Raw genomic sequence first — 23,568 nt, forward strand, 5'->3', positions numbered from 1 at the left:
CTATATTTAAATACAACATAAAAGTATTTTTTGTATATCTTCTTCGAACTTAAGTAGATTTAAGGATACCTTTTTTGATACAATTGAAGTGTGTTGTGAATGTACTATTTTGTGTTTTTATGCACATATTGTGTACACCTTAATGCTGATGGAAAAAGCAGTATATAATGCTACGATATATATATATATATTTTTTTTTCTATCAACACAATGTTTAATTTAAAGCATATTGCTTAAAAATACACTTTAATGCAGAGAAAGTATATATAATATGTATTTTCATAAAATATATTAAACAGAAAATGTATTTTTAGATTCTGTAGATGAGGCGTTTAGGGGTTAATGCTACACAGACAGTACAGAGCTGCTGTTCTTTCAGTATAAAAGCAGAATTTCTGCAGTTTTCTGCTCCCGCCGGGGATTTCACCCCCCCCCCCCCCCCCCCCCACCGTATCACTGCACATCATCAGCAATACAGCCCAGCCGAGTCCGGCCACAGGAAACGGATACCATCAGCATCTCAGAGCTGCAGAGATAGTAAACAGTCATAATGGAGAGTAAATACAGGTGTGAGGGGTTCACAGTGTGAACGCTGGAGCTTTCAGCTGCACTTTTAGGAGCCAAAACAAACTCTAACAAACTTTTATTCAGAGTTTTAATACGTTTTTCATTTTTACTTTAAACTTAAAATGGAAATTTAAGTGGAAATTTGAGTTAATGAGTGTAGTAAAGTAGTTGAAATTAATTAAAACAAGATCAAAATTAGATTTATAAGTAAGCTGTTAAGTGCTGCTTGATTTAGGGTATTTTAGAGCATTTCAATGTGTGAGTCTTTGCTATCGTAACGATGGGAAAAGTACACCTAGTACAGGCTTGTCCTATTTCTCTTAACTAATCATGGGTGTGGTTAATTTAATTTTGGGCGTAACCTGAAATAAACCAATCAGTGTGTCTCTTCTAGAGCTCACCATTCCCTTTAAGATTAGATCAGGTGAGCTCTGATGCATTTGGTGGATTGCTATTTTAACGGTGCAGCTACCTGGACTTGTCCAACAAACACTTCTCAGCAGAGGAAACTGAGCTGCTGGTTCACGCTCATTTAAGAGAACAGCAATGTTATGTATATGTTATTTAGTATTCTGTTTATTGTTGATGTAAAAGTTGGCATAGCTGACAAGATAGCGATGAACGTCTGACTGTTGGCGTCTGTCTAGGTTGTATTCAGTCAGTGGAGCTCCTCTGTTTTCTACCTTGTGCATCAGTGTAGATATTGTATTTTCAGAAGCACTGTTGCTATTTAAATGAGGCAGGTGGAAGGTGTGAAAATAGTGTTGGTGGGGTGTAAGATAGCAATGAGCATCACTATAGGGGCCATAATGTACAGAAAACAATATAACAAACACATGAAGCTTGGGATGGATTTTTTCATGGTTAAAAGTGTTTCTATTTTACTAGAAATGTACATTGTACTCAAGTACCTTATAAGACCTTGAGAGCATATAGTTTAGATTCAGTGTTGTGGCAGTTCACAGCTTTTCTGAACTAGTTCAAGTTCAGTTTATTTTACTTTTTTCGTGAGATATTCAAATAAATATTATTTTTTCACACTACAAGCTAGAAATCACTATACGTTTATTGAAACTGCTCATTATAGACATTTGCGCATGACACTGTAATTGTGGGTTTCTTACCAGGTGATGAAAATGTTCATAAGGAGAATTGATGTCTGTCTCCGTGCATCACTTCCACTAGACATTTTTTTAAATTGCAGCGCTTTCTCTCACTCTCTCTCTCTCTCTCTCTCTCTCTCTCTCTCTCTCTCTCTCTCTCTCTCGCCCTCGCGCTCCGCGCTCTCTGCGTCGTTGCTCCTCTCTCTCTCGACCTCTCGCTCTCCGCGTTGTTGCTCCTCCCTCTCTCTCTCTCTCTGTATCTCTCTCTCTCGCCCTCGCGCTCCGCGCTCTCTGAGTCCTTGCTCCTCTCTCTCTCTCTCTCTGTATCTCTCTCTCTCGCCCTCTCGCTCCGCGCTCTCCGCGTTGTTGCTCCTCCCTCTCTCTCTCTCTCTGTATCTCTCTCTCTCTCGCCCTCGCGCTCCGCGCTCTCTGAGTCCTTGCTCCTCTCTCTCTCTCTCTGTATCTCTCTCTCTCGCCCTCGCGCTCCGCGCTCTCTGAGTCCTTGCTCCTCTCTCTCTCTCTCTCTGTATCTCTCTCTCTCGCCCTCTCGCTCCGCGCTCTCCGCGTTGTTGCTCCTCCCTCTCTCTCTCTCTCTGTATCTCTCTCTCTCTCGCCCTCGCGCTCCGCGCTCTCTGAGTCCTTGCTCCTCTCTCTCTCTCTCTGTATCTCTCTCTCTCGCCCTCGCGCTCCGCGCTCTCTGAGTCCTTGCTCCTCTCTCTCTCTCTCTGTATCTCTCTCTTTCTCTCTCGCTCGCCCTCGCGCTCCGCGCTCTCTGCATCGTTGCTCCTCCCTCTCTCTCTCTCTCTCTCTCTCTCTCTTTCGCTCGCCCTCGCACTCCGCGCTCTCCACAGCGTTGCTCCTTTCTCTCTCTCGCCCTCGCTCTTCGCGTCGTTGCTCCTCTCTCTCTCTCTCTCTCTCTCTCTCTGTATCTCTCTCTTTCTCTCGCTCGCCCTCACGCTCCGTTCATTTACAGTGATGTCTGCCATTCATGACACATAATGTGAACTAATTCACGTTCAAGTTCTTTATTAAAAATGTGTTGCGTTCAGTTCAACGTTCACGGAAAAATGAGCGTGTTTAATGAACGCGTTGTTCACGCACAACACTGTTTAGATTCCCGTCCACAGTATCTGATTGTGAGTATGTGTGTGTGTGTGTGCGCGCGCGAGTGTGTGTGTGAATACCTGCTTTCCTTCCATCATGGCTGCCTTCATCTCTTTGAAGGTTGTCTGAAATTCTCCAATGAAGTCGTGCTTCCCGTTGGAGTCCCAGTCAAACACTGTACACTACAAACAAAACACACAGAGAATAAAAGATAGAGCAGTCGGGTCACTAATGGGTTTTCCGGGCCGGTTCTGAAAGAACTCCCTGCACTCTGATTGTGCAAAAAGGTGTAAAAAGTAGATTTCTTTTGTTTATGCATTTTTGCCATACCTACATTTTTCTAATTATCAAACAAACTTTACTATCAGACAAAGAAAACCTAAGTAAATATAAAAGTCACTTGATGATTTTCACACTTTTTGTAAAGCTGAGCTCAATTTCAACTTTTCTTTTACGAGTTGTACTTTTCCCGCCGTTACGATAGCAAAGACACACTGACACGCCCTAAATCAAGCTGCATGCCCATTAGTGTAGATATATTCACATGCATATTCACTGTTGTTATTTATTTATTGCTATTTATTATGTTGCTATTCATGATTTTACATTAATAATCGCCATTTCTGAAGAAATTAAATTAAATTCAATTCAATTAATCTACTTAAGTTCGCAGACGTTGTTCGAAAAAAAGCATTTAAAAGCACAATCTAATGCTTTTATGTTGTATTTAAATATACCTTTATTACAACTACTTTTCCTGTTGTTACGATAGCAAAGACACACTGACAGGCCTTAAATCAAGCTGCACACCCATTAGTATAGATATAATGTATTTACAAGCATTGTTGCTATTTAAACAGCGCATGGATGTAAATAGACTGTTTGCGGGGGGTAAAATAGCAATGGGCATTGCAACACACCTTGTGTAGAGTTTAAAATAGTGCCCAATGATTAAAAACCAATAAAATATTATTATTTTGACATTTAGGAGATGTTGGCTGTTGGTCACCTTGGCCCACAATGATATGCATCGGATTTATGATGTATATATTCATGATTTTACATTAATAATTGCCATTTCTGAAGAAATTAGCCTACTTAAGTCCTACTTAAGTCGGCTAATTAAATTAATCTACTTAATTTTGCAGAAGTTGTTTGAAAAAAACATTTAAAAGCACAATCTAATGCTTTTATGTTTATATTTAAGTATAGCTTAATTACAATTGAAATATACTTAAGTCATGAGTTGTTTCAAAATAGTACAATTAGTATTTATTTAATTACGTATTAATTTTGAATAAAAATGTATTTTATATATACATATATGTGTATATATATAAATATATATATATATATATACAAAAATATATTTATATATAAATGTAAACATATAATTTGTATATAAGCATCTGCCAAATGTAATGTAATGTCATGTAATTTTAATGCTGAAAGTATGTACTTTTTAATGTTAAGAATATACTTAAATGCACATTTCTTTTTTTTACGAGTTGTACTTTTCCCGTCGTTACGATAGCAAAGACACACTGACACTGACACTGACATGCTGCATGGCCATCTGCGTAGATATATATATTCAAAAGCACTGTTGCTACTTAAATAACACAGACTGTAGATAAGATAGTGTGTAGGTGTAAGATAGCAATGAGCATTGCAACGTAGTTAAATAGCGTGTACAATAGGGCCCAATGACTTAAAACCAATTAAATATTATTATTTTGACATTTAGGAGATGTTGGCTGCATTGGATTTATGATGTATATATTCATGATTTTACGTTAATAATTGCCATTTCTGTAGAAATGAGCCCATTTCCAGTGTCTATTATCCCTCTGGAGGAAGAGTGAACACTGTGTTTATGAGGTACATTATGAATATGACTGTATTAATGATGATATATAAGCTATATAACCTAAGATCTATTGGGACAGTGTGTGCTGAGTAAGCTGAGGAACACGGCTAATGAAAGGTCAGTGTATCGGGGACACACACACACTCCAGATGAGGCCACACCCCCTTAAGGAGTACATACAGTAAGTAGAACACATACAATAATTAACGATGTAGCGTACATACACTATATACACACAAGCTATACACCTGGGTGTTTCAGTGTGTATACAGTGCCCTCCATAATTATTGGCACCCCTGGTTAAGATGTGTTCTTTAGCTTCTCATAAATTGAGTTTTGTTCAAAATAATATAGGACCACGATGGGAAAAAAAGTAAAGTCCAACCTTTAACTCAAGTAAATTTTAAGGGGGAAATAAAATCCCTGACTAAGAAATAATTATTCTTCATAAAATCACCTGTTCCACAATTATTGGCACCCCTAACAATTCTTAGGAAATAAATTTAATAAAAGTATTTCTGTCACTTCTACAGTAGTTTACGAAGTTGATCAGAGTATGTAGGAACATTTAATTAGTAATTCACAACTTCCTGTTTCCCTGGGGTATAAATATGACGTGACACAGAGGCCATTTATCTTCAACATGGGAAAGACAAAGGAACATGCCATTCAAGTGAGGCAGATGTGTGTTGACCTTCACTAGTCAGGCAATGGCTACAAGAAAATCGCTACTCGCCTACACCTGTCCATATCTACTGTCAGAGGAATTATTAAGAAGTTTAAAACAACTGGAACAGTGGTAAACAAGCCTGGACGAGGACGCAAGTTTATTTTGCCACCACGCACAGTGAGGAGGATGATAAGAGAAATAAAAAGTTCTCCAAAGCTCACTGTTACAGAATTGCAACAAATGGTAGCTTCTTGGGGTCACAAAGTCTCCAAAACAACCATCAGGCGCTATCTACATGCCAACAAGCTGTTTGGGAGGCATGCACGGAAGAAACCATTTCTCACTCACAATCATAAACGCAAACGTTTGGAGTTTGCTAAGCGGTACTGGGACTTCAACTGGGACCGTGTGCTGTGGTCAGATGAAACAAAGATAGAGCTTTTTGGCAACAAATGCTCTAAGTGGGTCTGGCGTAACACAAGAGCTGAGTATGCAGAAAAGCACCTCATGCCCACTGTGAAATACGGCGGGGGATCAGTGATGCTGTGGGCCTGTTTCTCTTCTAAAGGCCCTGGGAACCTTGTTAGGGTGCATGGCATCATGAATGCTCTAAAATACCAGGACATTTTAAAACAAAATCTGGTGGCTTCTGCCCGAAAGCTGAAGATGGGTCGTCACTGGGTCTTTCAGCAAGATAATGACCCTAAACATGTGGCCAAATCTACACAGAAATGGTTCACCGCACACAGAATCAAGCTCCTCCCACGGCCATCTCAGTCCCCAGACCTCAACCCCATTGAAAACCTGTGGGGTGAGCTGAAGAGGAGAGTGCAGAGGAGAGGACCCAGGTCGTTGGATGATTTAGAGAGAATGTGCAAAGAGGAATGGTCAAAGATCCCTCTTTCTGTATTCTCCCATCTTGTGAAACATTACAGGAGAAGATTAGGTGCTGTTTTGTTGGCAAAAGGGGGTTGTACAAAGTATTAACATCAGGGGTGCTAATAATTGTGGCACACATGATTTGATGTTAAATAATTATTTCTTAATGTGGGATTTTTTTCCTACTGAATAAATTCACTTGAGTTAAAGGTTGTATTTTACTCTTTTTTTTCCATCGTGGTCCTATATTATTTTATTTTGAACAAAACTCAATTTATGAGAAGCTAAAGAACACATCTTAACCAGGGGTGCCAATAATTATGGAGGGCACTGTATATGTGTGTGTGTATTTATGTGAGTATGTGTGTGTGTGTTTATGTGTGTGTGTGTGTGTGTGTGTATGGTTGGGGGGTGGGGTGCAGGAAGACACCACACTGTAGCCTGGCTGTTGATGAATCATTGATGCAGAGACATTAGTAGGGGGTAATCAAAATTTGAAAGGCGTTTAAAATATTAATACGACGATGCTGTGGTTTGACTTTTTCAGCCGGCAGAGTAAAAGCCACGTTTCCACCTAATCCTCACCCCCATTATCACTGTACACTGTGTTCAGAGTCAACACACAGACAGGAAATAACACAAACAACACAAACACATCACTGAAACACTGAATATTCAGATTATATTCACATTACATTACATTAAAACCACCTGCCTGATTAAAACAGCTCCTAATATCGCGATATTTTGTTTTGCAATAATGTATCGATCATCAAAAATACAGTATTGATTCTAAATTATTAGCTTAGATGTAAAGATTGGTGTCAGAAGTGGTTCATTAGATCCTACTGACTCAATGAATAAAGTAAACTCTTCTTATATTCAATTTGAAACTATTACAATATTTTATGTTGTTTACAGTATTGCAATATATTGAATCGTAACCCCTGTGTCATGATATGTATCATATCACAACATTTTTGCCAATAAACAGCCCTAATACCAAGAGTAAATAATGTTACAGCAGATACTTTAACTTCTATAAGTCCACGAGCCAAAGTACTGAGTTTTGGTGCCGTGACCCGGATATCGTCATTGTCTAGAACAGTAGTTCTCCAACTTTTAAAGCATCGTACCGCCCGTGATCTAACCAAATTTTTGAAGAACCATCTACTTGGGCTACTGTTAGCGTTATTCCACCAAAAAAACTTAATTTCCAACGAAATAGCTCGCATTTCCACCAGTTTTACTGCTCTTGAAGTTTATTTTCAGCTCATATCTAGTGTTTTAGGGAATTTTATCACTTTAACACACTGAATAAATGAGTCTGTACTGATTTACAGTAAGACCGCCTTTGGGGAAGAGAGTAATTTTTCTTTCCGAGCTGTGGATCGATTGCACTGTTCTATTTGTCTCTTTTCTGAATAATCGAATAATTGCTTTGCTGTTTGCTGTTGTTTTTCTATTTTACTCGGATAAAAACGTAAAAAAAAAACTCACACAGTGAGGAACAGCAGCAGGAGCTCCTCAGATAAAGTGCTGATCTCGCAGAGCGAGACGTGCATTTCACACTACATACAGCTGACTTACCATCACTCCACTGTGTTAGCTTGCTATGCTAACTGGCTAGCGCTAGCTACAGTGCTGTATCTGCTTCTTTGGCAGTGCTGTTCTGCAGTGTATCAGGCAGTATATGGCAGTACTCCCCTTTTTGTTAAACCTTGAATAAAGAATATTAAAGCCTGAACTAAGATCAGTCCAGGGGTGAAACGATTACTCAAGTAATTAGAGTTACTCAATTTTAAAAAATTGATCGATTAATTTTCCGTGCACCAAGGAATCGGTTAATTAATTTTAAAGCGCAGAGCACGGAATTTAGTGGGGACTTTTATTGTGAAACAGAGCGCTTAGCATTACATCACCCACACACAGGAAGCAGGAAGTGGAGGAGGTGGAGGTTTTTAAAGCTGAGAGAGCAGGTCAATTTAACTTATAATAATAAATCAATGAGATTAACATTAATGTAGCTTAATAACAAAATAATACTGTATAATATGTGTGTGTGATTAGTTTATTACAACAGAGACAAGTTCTAGATTTAATACAGGCTTTATGTAATCATTAAACACAGCGCTGTGGAATTAAATATAAATAAATACATGTTAAAGTTAGCTGAGCCATGAACTTACTGTATTGTCATTTAGCTAAGAATAAGATGCACAACATAAAGACATAAAGACAATGTTCATGTCTTTATTATTGATTAATACCTTGCATTTAATACTTACGAGAAATCCTAAGTTGAAATAATTTAACTTTAATTTATCAAATTATGAATTATTAAATTATTTATGTCTATTTTGTGTTTTATTTATATCTATTTGTGTTAGCAATGTGGAAATGTATGTTATGAATTTAAAAATTAAACCAATTGTTTAATTTAATTTTATGAAATCTCTTTATGTTTTATCCGATTACTCGATTAATCGAATCGATTTTTCAGATTACAAAAATAATCAGAGGTGGAAAAAGTACTGAAAAATAGTAATTAAGTAAAAGTACCTATACTTTGCTAAAATTCTAATAAAATAAAAGTAAAAGTAAAGTTATAAAGTTATGGTCATATAGGCGACTATAAACTGTATTTTTATAGTTTTACAGTTCATTATTATTTTTAACTTGCCATTACTGTGCTTTAACTGCTATTTACATGTTTTTTTAACATTAATGCAGAGGGTTTAATGTTCCTAATAAAAACTTAAGGAAATATAATTAAAAACATGAAAACATACAAAAAAACAATGTTGTTTGGTGCATGTGCAGTGCCGTAAAGAAGCACATATCGATGGGTAGCAAAACTTGACAGAACACCGGGTCCCCCGGAGCCGCGACCATGGAGAACAAAACTCAGCACAAACTATGTGATAAAGATAAAATCAGCGGAACATGAACAGAGGAAACATTATGAGGCATTTCTCTCACCACCAAGAAAACTTTCAGAAAGGTGAACTCAGTTTGGCATTTCATACAGCTTTCAGTTCATTTAATATACTATTCATTTAGGCATTTATACACGTTAGTAGATTAATTAACATACAGGAAAGGAAACTCCTTTCGTCTCCATTAAGCTTTACTGCTTTTCAGAAAACTGTCAGGATTGACCCAGGTAGGGAGACGAGGAGACAACGTAAGTGCAGGTAAGAATAGGAAATTAAAAACTAAACAACAAATAAACAAATAGACAGGTAAACACGGAACAATGAAATGACTAAGAAAACCAACGTGATGTAAAACTAACATAAACAAACAAGAGATACTATAAAACTAGGCAGGATAAACTAAAACAGGGCAAGGGAACTTAAAACTAACAAAGGATAAACAAAGGATAAACAAAAGATATACACTAAAGAGGGAACTAAGGAGCACGAGAATAAAGAAGATAAATATAAACTACAAACAAAGAGGGAGGCTATACGAGGAAAACAAATGAATAATGAAACAAGACTATGAACAAAACAGAGCAGAGACAATAACAAGGAGTAAACAAGATAAACAAACAAACTAAAACAAGACGGGATAAACACAGAGCAGGAAACCAAGGAGCGCAGGAATGAACACAAGAAACAGAGGTACGACAAACAACAGGGGTTAGTGCAAAGACCGACGAAGGACAAGTGACAGAGGAGGGCTATTTATACTAACATGAAACACACTAGAAGTGGAAACACCTGGGGAAGGGGCGGAGCTACAAATGAGACACGTGGTGGAAAACTACTGAGACAGGAGACACAGAGGGGCACAGGTCACGTGGGACACACACAGAGACATGAGACAAGGCCAGGACGTGACAAAAACCCTGAAGGCAGAATTCTGTTAAAGAATTTGTTTAGGTTTTTAATAAAGGGATTATTGTACTGAATATTTTACTAAATACAGGAGATTATATAATCTGTGTAGCTGCATATGAACAGAGATTACTGCTCTTTATAAAGTAAATCCATAGCTAACCAGTGAATTGAGAATTTTTGTCCAGCGGGACACATTTTACGTTGTACGAGGACGTTATTGCCTCGTTATTACGCGCTCGAGCATCCCTGCGCCGGAGCATCCGCACAATTTTTTTTTTTTTAATTCAGAAAATTTTTCCCCAGCATTTTATTTGTTACTCAGTAACGGGGAGTTTTCCAACGTAGCAAAGTAAATTACTTGTGTTAAAATGTACTTAAGTAAAAGAAAAAATTACCTATTTTAAAAACTACTTTAAAAATGACAAATTACTCATAAAATCTACTCAATTACAGTAACGTGAGTAAATGTAATTCGTTACTTTCCACCTCTTAAAATAATCAATAGCTGCAGTCACATAAAATTGATGTTTTTCTGCTTTATTTCAGCCAGAAAATCCCATCAAACAATCCATACTTCAGGAATTAGAGCAGACAAGGCTTATTTTACCAAACGTACAACTCAAAAACTCTCAAACTCAGTACATTTTGTGAAGCTGAATCAGATCTGATTTATCTGTAAGAGTTTTAATTAAAATGTGAATGCAGCTCTCTCTCTTTCTCGAGTTGAGAAGACGAGTGAAATGGGTGTCTGCGCTGGAGCGACCCCTCAGCCTCCAGAACAGTCTGTGTAAAGAGCTCATGAATATTAATCGAGCTCGCTCATCTTTATTCATGATGGAGTCGCTTGAAATAACTTCTGCGTTTCTGGCTGAGAGTCGCACCTGATCGCCGGCCGCTCCATCACCACAGACTAACGCCCGTCCGGCTGACGCGTTCAATGCCTCAACATCTCCTTTATCCTGTTCAATACTCCCAATAAACCCCCATCAGCCCGTCTATCATCCGGCTATAAAGAGAAATCTCACTTTCTATCTCCTTTAAGATTAAATGGGTTGCGTTAATTAGCGCTAAGTGTCTGCTGGCTGTAAATAAAGATGAGTTAGCAGTTGTTTAGCGCTGTGTGTTTGAGTCAGCTCTTTACACTGTGCTGACTAAATAAAGTACGATGCTGGCAAGTCAAGACAGACATAGAGTGTAAAAGTGTAAAACAGTGAAAATCTGCTGATTCTTTAAGATTTTACGCTACAAAAGAGTGAGAATGTAGGACACTTACGTTTATTGGGTCAGTTATTCAGTTTAATGCAGTTTTAACATAAAAAAAATAGCAACTTATGAAATTTCTTTCTGTTTTACAGAAATTAAGCCAAATATATCGACCATTCCAGGAGTGTCCGGCCTACCGAAATTATTACACCAAAAGGGCATGGACAACTCATCCAGGAGGTCACAGAAGAACCCAGAACTGGAACAGGAACACGGCTGTGGGTTTACTGCTTAGGTACAAGTGTACAAGTCTTATATGTGAAATAAAGCTTTTGAGAAACATCTCTTTTATATTCTTAAACATTGAGTATTTTAGGTCTGTTCATAGTGTTTTTGGAACTGTTATTATGTCTGATATCTATATACGGCTCTGGAACAAAATTAAAGGCCACTTAAAAATTATGAGTTTCTTTGATTTTACCAAATTGAAAACCTCTGGAATATAATCAAGAGGAAGATGGATGATCACAAGCCATCAAACCACCAAACTGAACTGCTTGAATTTTCACACCAGGAGTAAAGCAGCATAAAGTTATCCAAAAGCAGTGTGTAAGACTGGTGGAGGAGAACATGATGCCAAGATGCATTAAAAAACTGTGATTAAAAACCAGGATTATTCCACCAAATATTGATTTCTGAACTCTAAAACTTTATGAATATGTTGTTGTTGAATTTGTTTTCTTTGCTTTATTATTTGAGGTCTGAAAGCTCTGCATCTTTTTTGTTATTTCAGGCGTTTCTTCAGAGCTGTATATATCAACCATTCCAGGAGTGTCCGGCCTACCGAAATTACTCCAAAAGGGCATGGACAACTCATCCAGGAGGTCACAGAAGAACCCAGAACTGGAACAGGAACACGACTGTGGGTTCAATGCTTAGGTACAAGTGTACAAGTCTTACTTGTGAAATAGAGGTTTTGAGTTAAGCAGCATAAAGTTATCCAAAAGCAGTGTGTAAGACTGGTGGAGGAGAACATGATACCAAGATGCATTAAAAAAACTGTGATTAAAAACCAGGGTTATTCCACCAAATATTGATTATTTCTGAACTCTTAAAACTTTATGAATATGAACTTCTTGTTTTCTTTGCATTATTTGAGGTCTGAAAGCTCTGCATCTTTTTTGTTATTTCAGCCATTTCTCATTTTCTGTAAATAAATGCTCTAAATGAGAATATTTTTATTTGGAATTTGGGAGAAATGTTGTCTGTAGTTTATAGAATAAAACAACAATGTTCATTTTACTCAAATATAAACCTATAAATAGCAAAATCAGTACTCAATACTGTAACCAGTACTGAGCTTTATGTACTAATCTTAACAGTACAGTAAATCACAAACCTATATTAAAGCTCAGTCATGCAAAAACTCTAAATAAATAATACTAATAAAAATACAGTGAAAAATACTACAATACATTTTAATCATACTGCCCTGCACTAATCTGGCACAGCAGAAAGAGAATATAATCTAAAGTTTCTACAGAAGTTCAGCGTTCTCCTGAAAAGCTTCTGTTGAGAAGCTCACTGATTCCTTATAGATTCCTGGTCGAACAGAGAGAGAGAGAGAGAGAGAATGCAGCAATTCAGCTTCTCTCCAGCTGCTCATCTGCACCAGAATACCAATGAAGATATTACACCCGCACCACTGAGGAGACGCTCAGATAGAGAGAGAGAGAAAAACACCCACTTCTCCCCCAATAAACACCCACTACTGCCCCAATAAACACCCACTACTCCCCTAATAAACACCCCCAAAAAATACTCCCCCAATAAACACCCTCTACTCCCCCAATAAACACCCACTACTCCCCCAATAAACACTCACTACTCCCCCAATAAACACTCACTACTCTCCCAATACACACCCACTACTCCCCAATAAACACCCACTACTCCCCCAATAAACACTCACTACTCTCCCAATACACACCCACTACTCCCCAATAAACACCCACTACTCCCCCAATAAACACCCACTTCTCCCCCAATAAACACCCACTACTGCCCCAATAAACACCCACTACCCCCCCAATAAACACCCACTACTCCCCCAATAAACACCCACTACTCCCCCAATAAACACCCTCTACTCCCCCAATAAACACTCACTACTCCCCCAATAAACACTCACTACTCTCCCAATACACACCCACTACTCCCCTAATAAACACCCCCAAAAAATACTCCCCCAATAAACACCCTCTACTCCACCAATAAACACCCACTACCCCCCCCAATAAACACCCACTACTCCCCCAATAAACACCCACTACTCCCCCAATAAACACCCTCTACTCCCCAATAAACACCCACTAATCCCCCAATAAACACCCTCTACTCCCCCAATAAACACCCACTACTACCCCAATAAAGTCCCACTACTCCCCCAATAAACACCCACTACTCCCCCAATAAACACCCACTACTCCCCCAATAAACACCCTCTACTCCCCCAATAAACACTCACTACTCCCCCAATAAACACTCACTACTCTCCCAATACACACCCACTACTCCCCTAATAAACACCCCCAAAAAATACTCCCCCAATAAACACCCACTACTCCCCAATAAACACCCACTACTCCCCCAATAAACACCCACTACTCCCCCAATAAACACCCACTACTCCCAAAAAAAACACCCACTACTCCCCCAATAAACACCCACTACTCCCCCAATAAACACCCACTAATCCCCCAATAAACACCCTCTACTCCCCCAATAAACACTCACTACTCCCCCAATAAACACTCACTACTCTCCCAATACACACCCACTACTCCCCTAATAAACACCCCCAAAAAATACTCCCCCAATAAACACCCTCTACTCCACCAATAAACACCCACTACCCCCCCCAATAAACACCCACTACTCCCCCAATAAACACCCACTACTCCCCCAATAAACACCCTCTACTCCCCAATAAACACCCACTAATCCCCCAATAAACACCCTCTACTCCCCCAATAAACACCCACTACTACCCCAATAAAGTCCCACTACTCCCCCAATAAACACCCACTACTCCCCCAATAAACACCCACTACTCCCCCAATAAACACCCTCTACTCCCCCAATAAACACTCACTACTCCCCCAATAAACACTCACTACTCTCCCAATACACACCCACTACTCCCCTAATAAACACCCCCAAAAAATACTCCCCCAATAAACACCCACTACTCCCCAATAAACACCCACTACTCCCCCAATAAACACCCACTACTCCCCCAATAAACACCCACTACTCCCAAAAAAAACACCCACTACTCCCCCAATAAACACCCACTACTCCCCCAATAAACACCCACTAATCCCCCAATAAACACCCCCAAAAAATACTCCCCCAATAAACACCCACTTCTCCCCCAAAAAACACTTAATGCAACAGCAACTTACAGAGTGTCCCATGAGTTTTGCCAGGTCCTATGGAAGCTAAAGAACATTGCAATGACTTCAATCAAACCAAACTTCTAACTTCACTAAGCTCTAGCTCTTTCACCGTTTAGAAGATAGATAGATAGATAGATAGATAGATAGATAGATAGATAGATAGATAGATAGATAGATAGATAGATAGATAGATAGATAGATAGATAGATAGATAGATAGATAGATAGATAGATAGATAGATAGATAGATAGATAGATACTTTATTTATCCCAAAGGAAATTTAGGCATCCAGCAGCAACAACACAATACAATAAGAAACATACTCAAACATAAATTAAAACACAGAAGAATAGAAGAAAATATAAGGCTATAAAAACCGTACTATACAAGGTAAGGATCTATCTGTAAACAGAGCAGTGCAGTAGATGTTGCTAATGGTCATTAAATAATTAACAGAGTAAAGTGCAATGTGCAATGATATTGATTATGAAAGTGACTGATGGGACAGAGAAATATAATATAAATATGCATCTGTAACAAATATAGTTCTAAAAAGAGAATGTGAATATTTGAATACCAATGGTGAGTAAAGTGTACTTGAATGTAAGTGAGGTTGGGGAAGTGTTAGTGTAAATAATTAAGTTGTTGAATAATGTCCATGTGGTGTGACTGGATTAAACTCAGTCAGTAGCAGCATCCCGTCCCCGATGGGAGGAGTTAAAGAGTCTGATGGCTCTCGGGATAAAGGATCTCCTGAGTCTGTCTGTTGTGCAGCTCTGTGACAGCAGTCTGCCACTGAACACACTCCTCTGCTTCATGATGGTGGTGTGAAGTGGGTGACTATCATTGTTCATGATAGAAAGCAGTTTATCCAAAGTGAGACGTGAGTATATCAGCCTGCAATCTGCATGTTTACCGTGTTAAAACAAGCAACGTGGGACAAACCGCTAGCTAATATCACCCTGGGTTACCAGAACACTCACGGTGCGCGTCCACTGGCACTTAAGCCCCGACGCATACCATTCATTTAAATGGAGAGAGCCGCCGCATGCCACGGTGCACGAAAGTTGAGCAGATCTCAACTTTATTCAAAGGAATACGCCACACACAGACGAGCCTCACACACACAGAACAGGCACCTTTCAAACACAGAAGAGAGGCTAAAAATGTCGGAATATGGATTTATGCAGCTATAGATCACAGTGAGGTTTACTAAAAATGTAAAATCTTATGATTGACTACATCTGTTTCCCACATGCAGCGAGCCGAGAGATCCGGCGCGACGACATGCGTTGAAGAAAAGTGCTAGTGGACGCGCACCGTCAGGGTTCCTCAGTCTAGCACTAGTAGCCGGCATTAACAAGCACTAAATGTGGCTAGCACTAGCGGTTACCCGCTAATGCTAATGCTGCTGCACCCTGTAGAAAAACAGAAGCGCTTTACTTTATCTGTGTAGATTAACATCCCAGACCTGCTGAAATAGAAGGAAAACATGGTGTCACCCGTGTTCCTTACTATTGTCGCTCATAATGTGCCTTTTAATGTAGTGCGCCTTATTGCTGTTCCCGTAAATGAGCTGCTGGAGCTCCTTCTTCACAGCGTCAACCAGCAGCTCAGTTTCCTCTGCTGAGAAGAAGCGTTTGTTGGACACGTCCAGGTAGCTGCACCATTAAAATAGCATTACTCCAAATCCGTCAGAGCTCACCTGATCTACTCTTAAAGGGAATGATGAGCAAGAGACAATCTGATTGGTTTATGTTTAGGTTTAGGTTACACACTTTTTACAATTTTTATATGCCTTTCGTGCTGTATTTCGAGCCGAGGAAGGTGTACTTTTCCTGACGTTACGATAGCAAAGACACACTGACACGCCCTAAATCAAGCTGAATGGGTCACAGTTGATGGCTCGCCTGTAGATAAAGCTAAAATAGGGCTGATGCTGCATGTTTGTGGGGTTTCCTGCCTCCTGCAGGTTCTGATTCTGGTCCGGGAGTGATGGAGTGATTTAGAGATGGAGTGATGGAAGAGAAGGAGGAGAATGGAGGTCTGGAACATGGTCCTCCTCCTCCTCCTCCTCCTCCTCCTCCTCTGTTCCGCCGTGTCATCTCCTCTCAGTAACTGTCAGATATCCGCTACAGCGTCCGCGGTTGGTAATTAGCGCGCTGTGAAAGATGTCGGCTCCTGTTCTGCAGCAGAACGTGAGCTGATGGGCCTCACGCAGGATCTGCCACAGCCGCTCTGATCTGACGTGACCCGGTGGACGGTCACACTCAGGACAGTAGTGCTGGAGATGCTGAGGAGCTTCACCTGCTGCTTCCTGAAATATACAGTAGATACCATCCAGCGTGTGCTGTAGCCTGAGCTGGAGAATTATTTAATATTAATATTTAATAGTAATATTTCTGTACACAGAAAATAACATGTATAAAAGTGCGTAAAAATTACTTTAAAATACATTTTATTACTAATCTCAGTGTTTTTACTTGCAAAAAAGTTGTGTATTTAGTTGTGTATACTTTTTCTACTTCTAATTACATTTTTACCTAATTAATCTGTATTTCAGTCTACTTTTAAAAAGTATACTTTATTTGGCTGTGCTGATTTTATACTTATTAAAAATGTATGCTTCGTATTATTTTATGAAACTGTGCTTTTTATGATAAAACTATACTAAACTTTTACTAAATTATATTTATGCAATAAATCTCTACTTCAGTCAAATTTGCTACAAAACAATAATTTTGTGTTGACAAATTAAAACTTTAGAACTTTGTGTTAAATTTATACCTAAAAAGTTTACTTTAGTTACTTTAGTGTCTGTAAAAGCTTAAAAAAAAAACTTGTAGCAATGAGATATATTGCTTTTGTTTTCCCCAGTTTTTATACACTCCTCAAAATGAATGTGATGTTAAATCTGTATTTTAATCACATTTTTAATAGATTTTTAGATGTTAATAGATGTTCAGTCGGACAGCTCACACAAAAATACTTAAATTATATTCAATAACGGCAGAAATAACATATGACTAGTATACTCAATATGAATTTAGTGCAAATTTATATCATTTTAATTACAAATAAGTAGTAATTATTGTACAAATTATATATATTCAAAAATAACATAACTTAAGCACAGACCTATTTCAGCATAATTTAAGTATACTTCTTTTTCACAAGGGTTGTACATTGACCTAACTGCAAAAGTAAGATATGTTATTTAAAACATTAATAAAAACCACTAAAATTGCTAAAAAAAATAGCATTTGTTACCTGTACCCCACTCTCTAACTATTAACTAAATATTTACCATGAAATATATTTATCAAAATCCTTCAGGGATGTATTTTTTTTACATTTATGTGCGACTCCAAATCCCATCAATGCTTTAAAAATAGTTAAAAGTTAAATATAAATAGTTAAAGTTAAAAAATACACATTTTAGTTGTGTCCCTGTGTTGTGGTTTCACTCAGTCCTGTTACCGCCCCACATTACCCTGAACATCTGAAACATCTGGGACATTCTACAACAGGAAGTCACATCTACAACAGGAAGTGACATAATCAGCTGGTTCTGGTTCTGAAGATCACGGCAAAGTAACCAAAATTAAGTTCCCTCATTATTTTTCCTGTATATTTGATCTTATTGTAATGATGACTGAGGAGAAGCTCGATCTCAAAACTCAGTCCTGTTACCTACATTAATTCTTGCATCTTATTGGTTCTTTTTTAAAATACAAACAAATTTGGGGGAAAATCACTAGAATATGCGCAGTCAGTGTCCTGATGCTATTAGCATAGCCGCCATTTAGCTATTCATTCTTATTTCATGATTTTTCTATGCTATGATAAGTCTATGCTAAAAATTCCTGTCATTCCTGTTACTTTCATTCCTGTTACTCAAAACATAAAAAGTAACAGGACTGAGTGCCGGTAACAGGAGTGAGTTCCAGTAACAGGAATGAATGAGTGCCATTCTGTCTACCTCCTGTCTGATCTTAACAGTAAGCGACGCTGTGTTATAACGCTACATAAGACAAAACACCAACAGGCTCTGTGATCTTTTTTGAGTAGTTTAATCAGAGCTGGTATTGATATTGATACTCTGTATTGATAAATACTTAAAAAAAAACAAAGATCTTATGCTGAGTATCTGATTCCTAAAAAAAAAACTAATATTATTTTTATATTTTTGCTGTATTTCTAATAACTTTTGCTCTTTAAATCACACAGTTTCACAGTTATTTAGTTCATTAGTGCTGCAAAAGCCAGTTATCAGCACTGTTAGTCATCAGTGACACTAATTACACGGAAAAGGTCAATATGTCTCTGCGTCATTTACCTAAAAAACAGAAGCGCTACATAGCTACTAATGATGCTCCGTAATGCGCATATGATACATGAATATGATCCAGACTGATTGCAGTATAATGTGCAGTACTGCTTCATTATTAAACATGGCACCTGTATTATGAGCTATAATTTAAATTATATATAAATTTTAGTATTATAGCTAAAATAATTGTTTGCTTTTATTGTTGTAGACATATTGCACAGTAACTACACTGCAAAAAAATATATAAGAGACAGTGGAACAAACTACCTTCTACTACCAGATCAGGAGAATCTCTCACTATCTTTAATAAACTCCTGAAGACAGAGCTCTTCAAAGAGCACTTACTCTCCTAACACCTCTAACTAACTACCTTCTACTACCAGATCAGGAGAATCTCTCACTATCTTTAATAAACTCCTGAAGACAGAGCTCTTCAAAGAGCACTTACTCTCCTAACACCTCTAACTAACTACCTTCTACTACCAGATCAGGAGCGTCTCCCTCACTATCTTTAATAAACTCCTGAAGACAGAGCTCTTCAAAGAGCACTTACTCTCCTAACATCAGAATATGTTTTATATTTTATATTCTTCTATTTTAAGTAGCACCTCTTGTTTAGATGATCAGCTTTGCACATCACTTTAAGCTTTAATGGAATTCAGGCTTTCAGTTAACAGCTGTGCTGAACTCATCAAGAGTTAATTACTTGAATTTCTTGTCTCTTAATAAAGTGTTTGAGAGCATCAGTTAAAGTAAAGTAGTGAAGAGGTAGAGTTACAGGTATACAGTGAATAGTGAATATTTCAGTAATGTTCTGAATGATGCAACTGAAGGAACTGGCACTGATCAGGACCGTCCAGGGGAAAGATAGAAGAGCAAGAGTTTCCTCTGTTGTACAGGATAAGATCATAAGAGTTATCAGCCTCAGAAACCACAAGTTAACAAACAGCCCCCAGATAAGAGATTATAATAAATAACTGAAAGATGTATATGGATATATAAGATATTAGAAGTGAAGGTGGATAAATGGTCAGAAAGACGTTGAGCGTTCTGAATTCTGACAGCGTATAAAGCCAGTGTTGTCTTGCATCATCACACCAGTTCATTACCATGCAGAACATGACTGGAGTGCAGAAAACTGAAAATACCAGCCTGTCTAAAACCAGCACAACACCCCACGCTTCAGAGCTCTGAGATTACAGCGTCCCAATATATAAAACCAATTTACTCCAGACGCCCCATCCAGTTATTCTACCCACAGAACAAGGTCAGAGCAAGGGGTCTCACTTCAGTTTCTGAATCAGTTTCTCTGATTTTGCTATTTATAGGTTTATGTTTGAGTAAAATGAACATTGTTGTTTTATTCTATAAACTACAGACAACATTTCTCCCAAATTACAAATAAAAATATTCTCATTTAGAGCATTTATTTACAGAAAATGAGAAATGTCTGAAATAACAAAAAAGATGTAGAGCTTTCAGACCTCAAATAATGCAAAGAAAACAAGTTCATATTCATAAAGTTTTAAGAGTTCAGAAATAATCAATATTTGGTGGAATAACCCAATCCATTTTAATCACATTTTTTTTCATGCATCTTGGCATCATGTTCTCCTCCACCAGTCTTACACACTGCTTTTGGATAACTTTATGCTGCTTTACTCCTGGTGCAAAAAATCAAGCAATTCAATAAATTCAAGCAATTCTTCCTCTTGATTATATTCCAGAGGTTTTTAATTTGGTAAAATCAAAGAAACTCATCATTTTAAAGTGATTTCTTTGAAGTGTTTCTATTGGTCCGTTCATCAAAAAACTTTGGTGCAGTGTAAAAGACAATTCTACGGACAATTCTAGCCAGATGCTGCCGGTCACCTTCATTACTACCCATCACGCACTACACTGCACTGTCCACTGTGGGTGGTAATGCCTAGAATATAACATCCCATCCATCTTCTCCCACTATTACAGTAGACCTCACTCCAACTTCAACAATTTTTATACAGTAAAACACTTTAAAATAAGACTGCCTTTATAAAGGGTTTATAAATGGCTTACAATTAGTTTATTAATGGTTACTAATTAGGTTGTAAATGCCTTAAAAATCATTAATAATCAGTTATAACACATACATAGAAAGGGCAACAATATGGAAGGCTTTGGGTTCACTATTTGGCAAACAACAAGTAGTTATATGTGTTATTATAATATAACTGATTATTAATGATTTTTAAGGCATTTTCAACGTAATTAGTAACCATTAATAAACTAACCGTGAACTATTTATAAACCCTTTATAAAGGTAGTCTTATTTTAAAGTGGTACTCAAATCTTTAAAAAATTAAATATAATAAAAATGAGTCTTTAAAAAGAAAGAAAAAAGTATAAAAAAAGACTATAGTAGGGTTAGCATTAGCTGCTAACCACTATTTCGCCGTTCAGAGGTCAATATCATGGGCCTTTTGCCTGCTGCTAACCCAGGCTAGCACTGCTGGAGCAGCATTAGGCCAAACTTGTATTTGCTTGTGGTTGACCATCAATAAGTTGTAATTGTGTTCTGTTCCTACTGAACTGGTGTTTAAACAGCCGGCAATAAAACTAAAAAACATACAGAGAGAATTAGATTAAACCGTACCTTCAGTTCTCGCTCTTCATCACCGCTGCAGAGCGTATTCTGAGACACTTTAAACGATTTCCACACAGGATTCAGATTGTTCATGATGGTCTGGAAACCAGAGGAGGAAATATATTTAAGTTTTAAGATATGAGATCTGCGTGATTTGATCAGCCGTGGTTTTATGTTTTTTGGATACACTCCGGGTTAGCACCCGAACATCCCTTTCAGACAGCTTCCTCTTACAGCGTCCACAGTTAATCCTGTTGGATGTGGTTGGTCCTTCTTGGTGGTATGCTGACATTACCCTGGATACCATGGCTCTTGATGCATCACAAAGACTTGCTGTCTTGGTCACAGATGCTCCAGCAAGACGTGCACCAACAATTTGTCCTCTTTTGAACTCTGGTATGTCTCCCATAATGTTATAGTGTGCATTGCAATATTTAGAGCAGAACTGTGCTCTTACCCTGCTAATTGAACCTTCACACTCTGATCTTACTGGTGCAATGTGCAATTAATGAAGATTGAACACCAGACTTTGGATTTGTATTTACAGTGTATCACCTTTTTGCCCGCTGACTCTGGTGTGTTGTTTGTTATCCCTGCCATGTCGATCTGGACCCTGCCTGTCTCTGACTACCCCTGTGAGTCTAATCCCTTTATTAATAAACTGTGTGTTTGGTATCCGCGTTTGTCTGTCCTTGATTTGGCCCGTGTGAGAAGAAGTCACGGATGCAGGAACTAAACAGTATATTCATGCACAGCTGCATAAGGCGCTCACACAGGATATTCCATAGAGCGTATTGACTTTATGTAGAAGTAAAAAAGAGTTTTTATCGTGTTTGTATGTATTCTATTACGAGAACCGACCTCAGTTCTGTGCACCAGGGATCCTGTGCCGTCATCGTTTACTCTGAAGATCTCCAGAAACGGGTCTGACTTACTGAAAAAGTCCTGGAGAGAAAGAGAGAGAGAGAGAGAGAGAGAGAGAGGGAAAGAGAGGAGATTCAGTTAAATTAAAAAGCTGTATCTCCAGCTGTACTGCACAGCTGCAATGAGTAGAGCTGCCATAAGATTCTGATTAATGAATATCTGATTATTGATTGAGGTTTTAATATTGATCAGACACACTACAGGATAGAGAGCTCAGTCTGACTGCCAGAATCTAACTGATGTTAGATATGTGTTAACTACTCTAGCTGATGTGAGAAAGACGTTTTAACTATTATAGACGATGTTATATAGATGTTAAAACTACTCTAACTAATGTTAGATATGTTTAAACTACTCTAGCTGATGTTAGATAGATGTTTAACTACTCTGAAGTAATGTGAGAAAGATGTTTTAACTATTATAGATGATGTTATATAGATGTTTTATGTATTCTAGATGATGTTAGACACATATTTTAACTAATATAACTGATGTTAGATAGATGTTTAATTACTCTTAACTGATGTTAGATAGATATTTTAACTACTATAGATGATATTAAATACGTAGATGTTTTAAATACTATTAAATGATGTTATATAAGTGTCTTACCTACTCTAACTGATGTTAGATAAATATTTAATTATTCTAAATGATGTTTTTTATGTTTAAATTATTATAGATTATATTAATTATGTTTTAACTACTCTTAATTGAAGTTTTAACTACTCTTAATTGAAGTTAGATAGATGTTTAACTACTTTAACTGAAGTTAGATTGATGTTTAACTACTTTAACTGAGGTTAGATTGATGTTTAACAACTTCGACTAAAGTTAGATAGATGTTTAACTACTTTAACTGAAGTTAGATAGATATTTAACTACTCTTAACTGAAGTTAGATAGATGTTTAACTACTTTAACTGAAGTTAGATAGATGTTTAACTACTTTAACTGAAGTTAGATTGATGTTTAACTACTTTA

At 37.7% G+C, this 23,568-nt stretch overlaps 1 protein-coding gene and 1 long non-coding RNA gene across 2 annotated transcripts in view; one reads left to right on the plus strand and one right to left on the minus strand.

Annotated features, from left to right (window-relative positions):
- Positions 1 to 23,568, minus strand: part of cpne4b (copine IVb) — a 99,188-nt gene that overhangs the window by 41,671 nt on the left and 33,949 nt on the right. The window contains exons 6-8 of the mRNA XM_022665340.2: positions 22,523 to 22,606; positions 21,671 to 21,760; positions 2,855 to 2,956 (exon numbers count right to left, since the gene is read on the minus strand). Of these exons, the coding sequence (XP_022521061.2) occupies positions 2,855 to 2,956; positions 21,671 to 21,760; positions 22,523 to 22,606 (276 nt within the window). The remainder of the gene's footprint in view (positions 1 to 2,854; positions 2,957 to 21,670; positions 21,761 to 22,522; positions 22,607 to 23,568) is intronic.
- LOC125799273 (uncharacterized) lies at positions 8,076 to 12,571 on the plus strand. The gene is made up of 3 exons (XR_007438120.1): positions 8,076 to 8,172; positions 11,397 to 11,539; positions 12,038 to 12,571. It is a non-coding gene; the product is annotated as an uncharacterized LOC125799273 (long non-coding RNA).

This window comes from Astyanax mexicanus, chromosome 3, assembly GCF_023375975.1.
Source record: "Astyanax mexicanus isolate ESR-SI-001 chromosome 3, AstMex3_surface, whole genome shotgun sequence".
NCBI lineage: Eukaryota > Metazoa > Chordata > Actinopteri > Characiformes > Acestrorhamphidae > Astyanax > Astyanax mexicanus.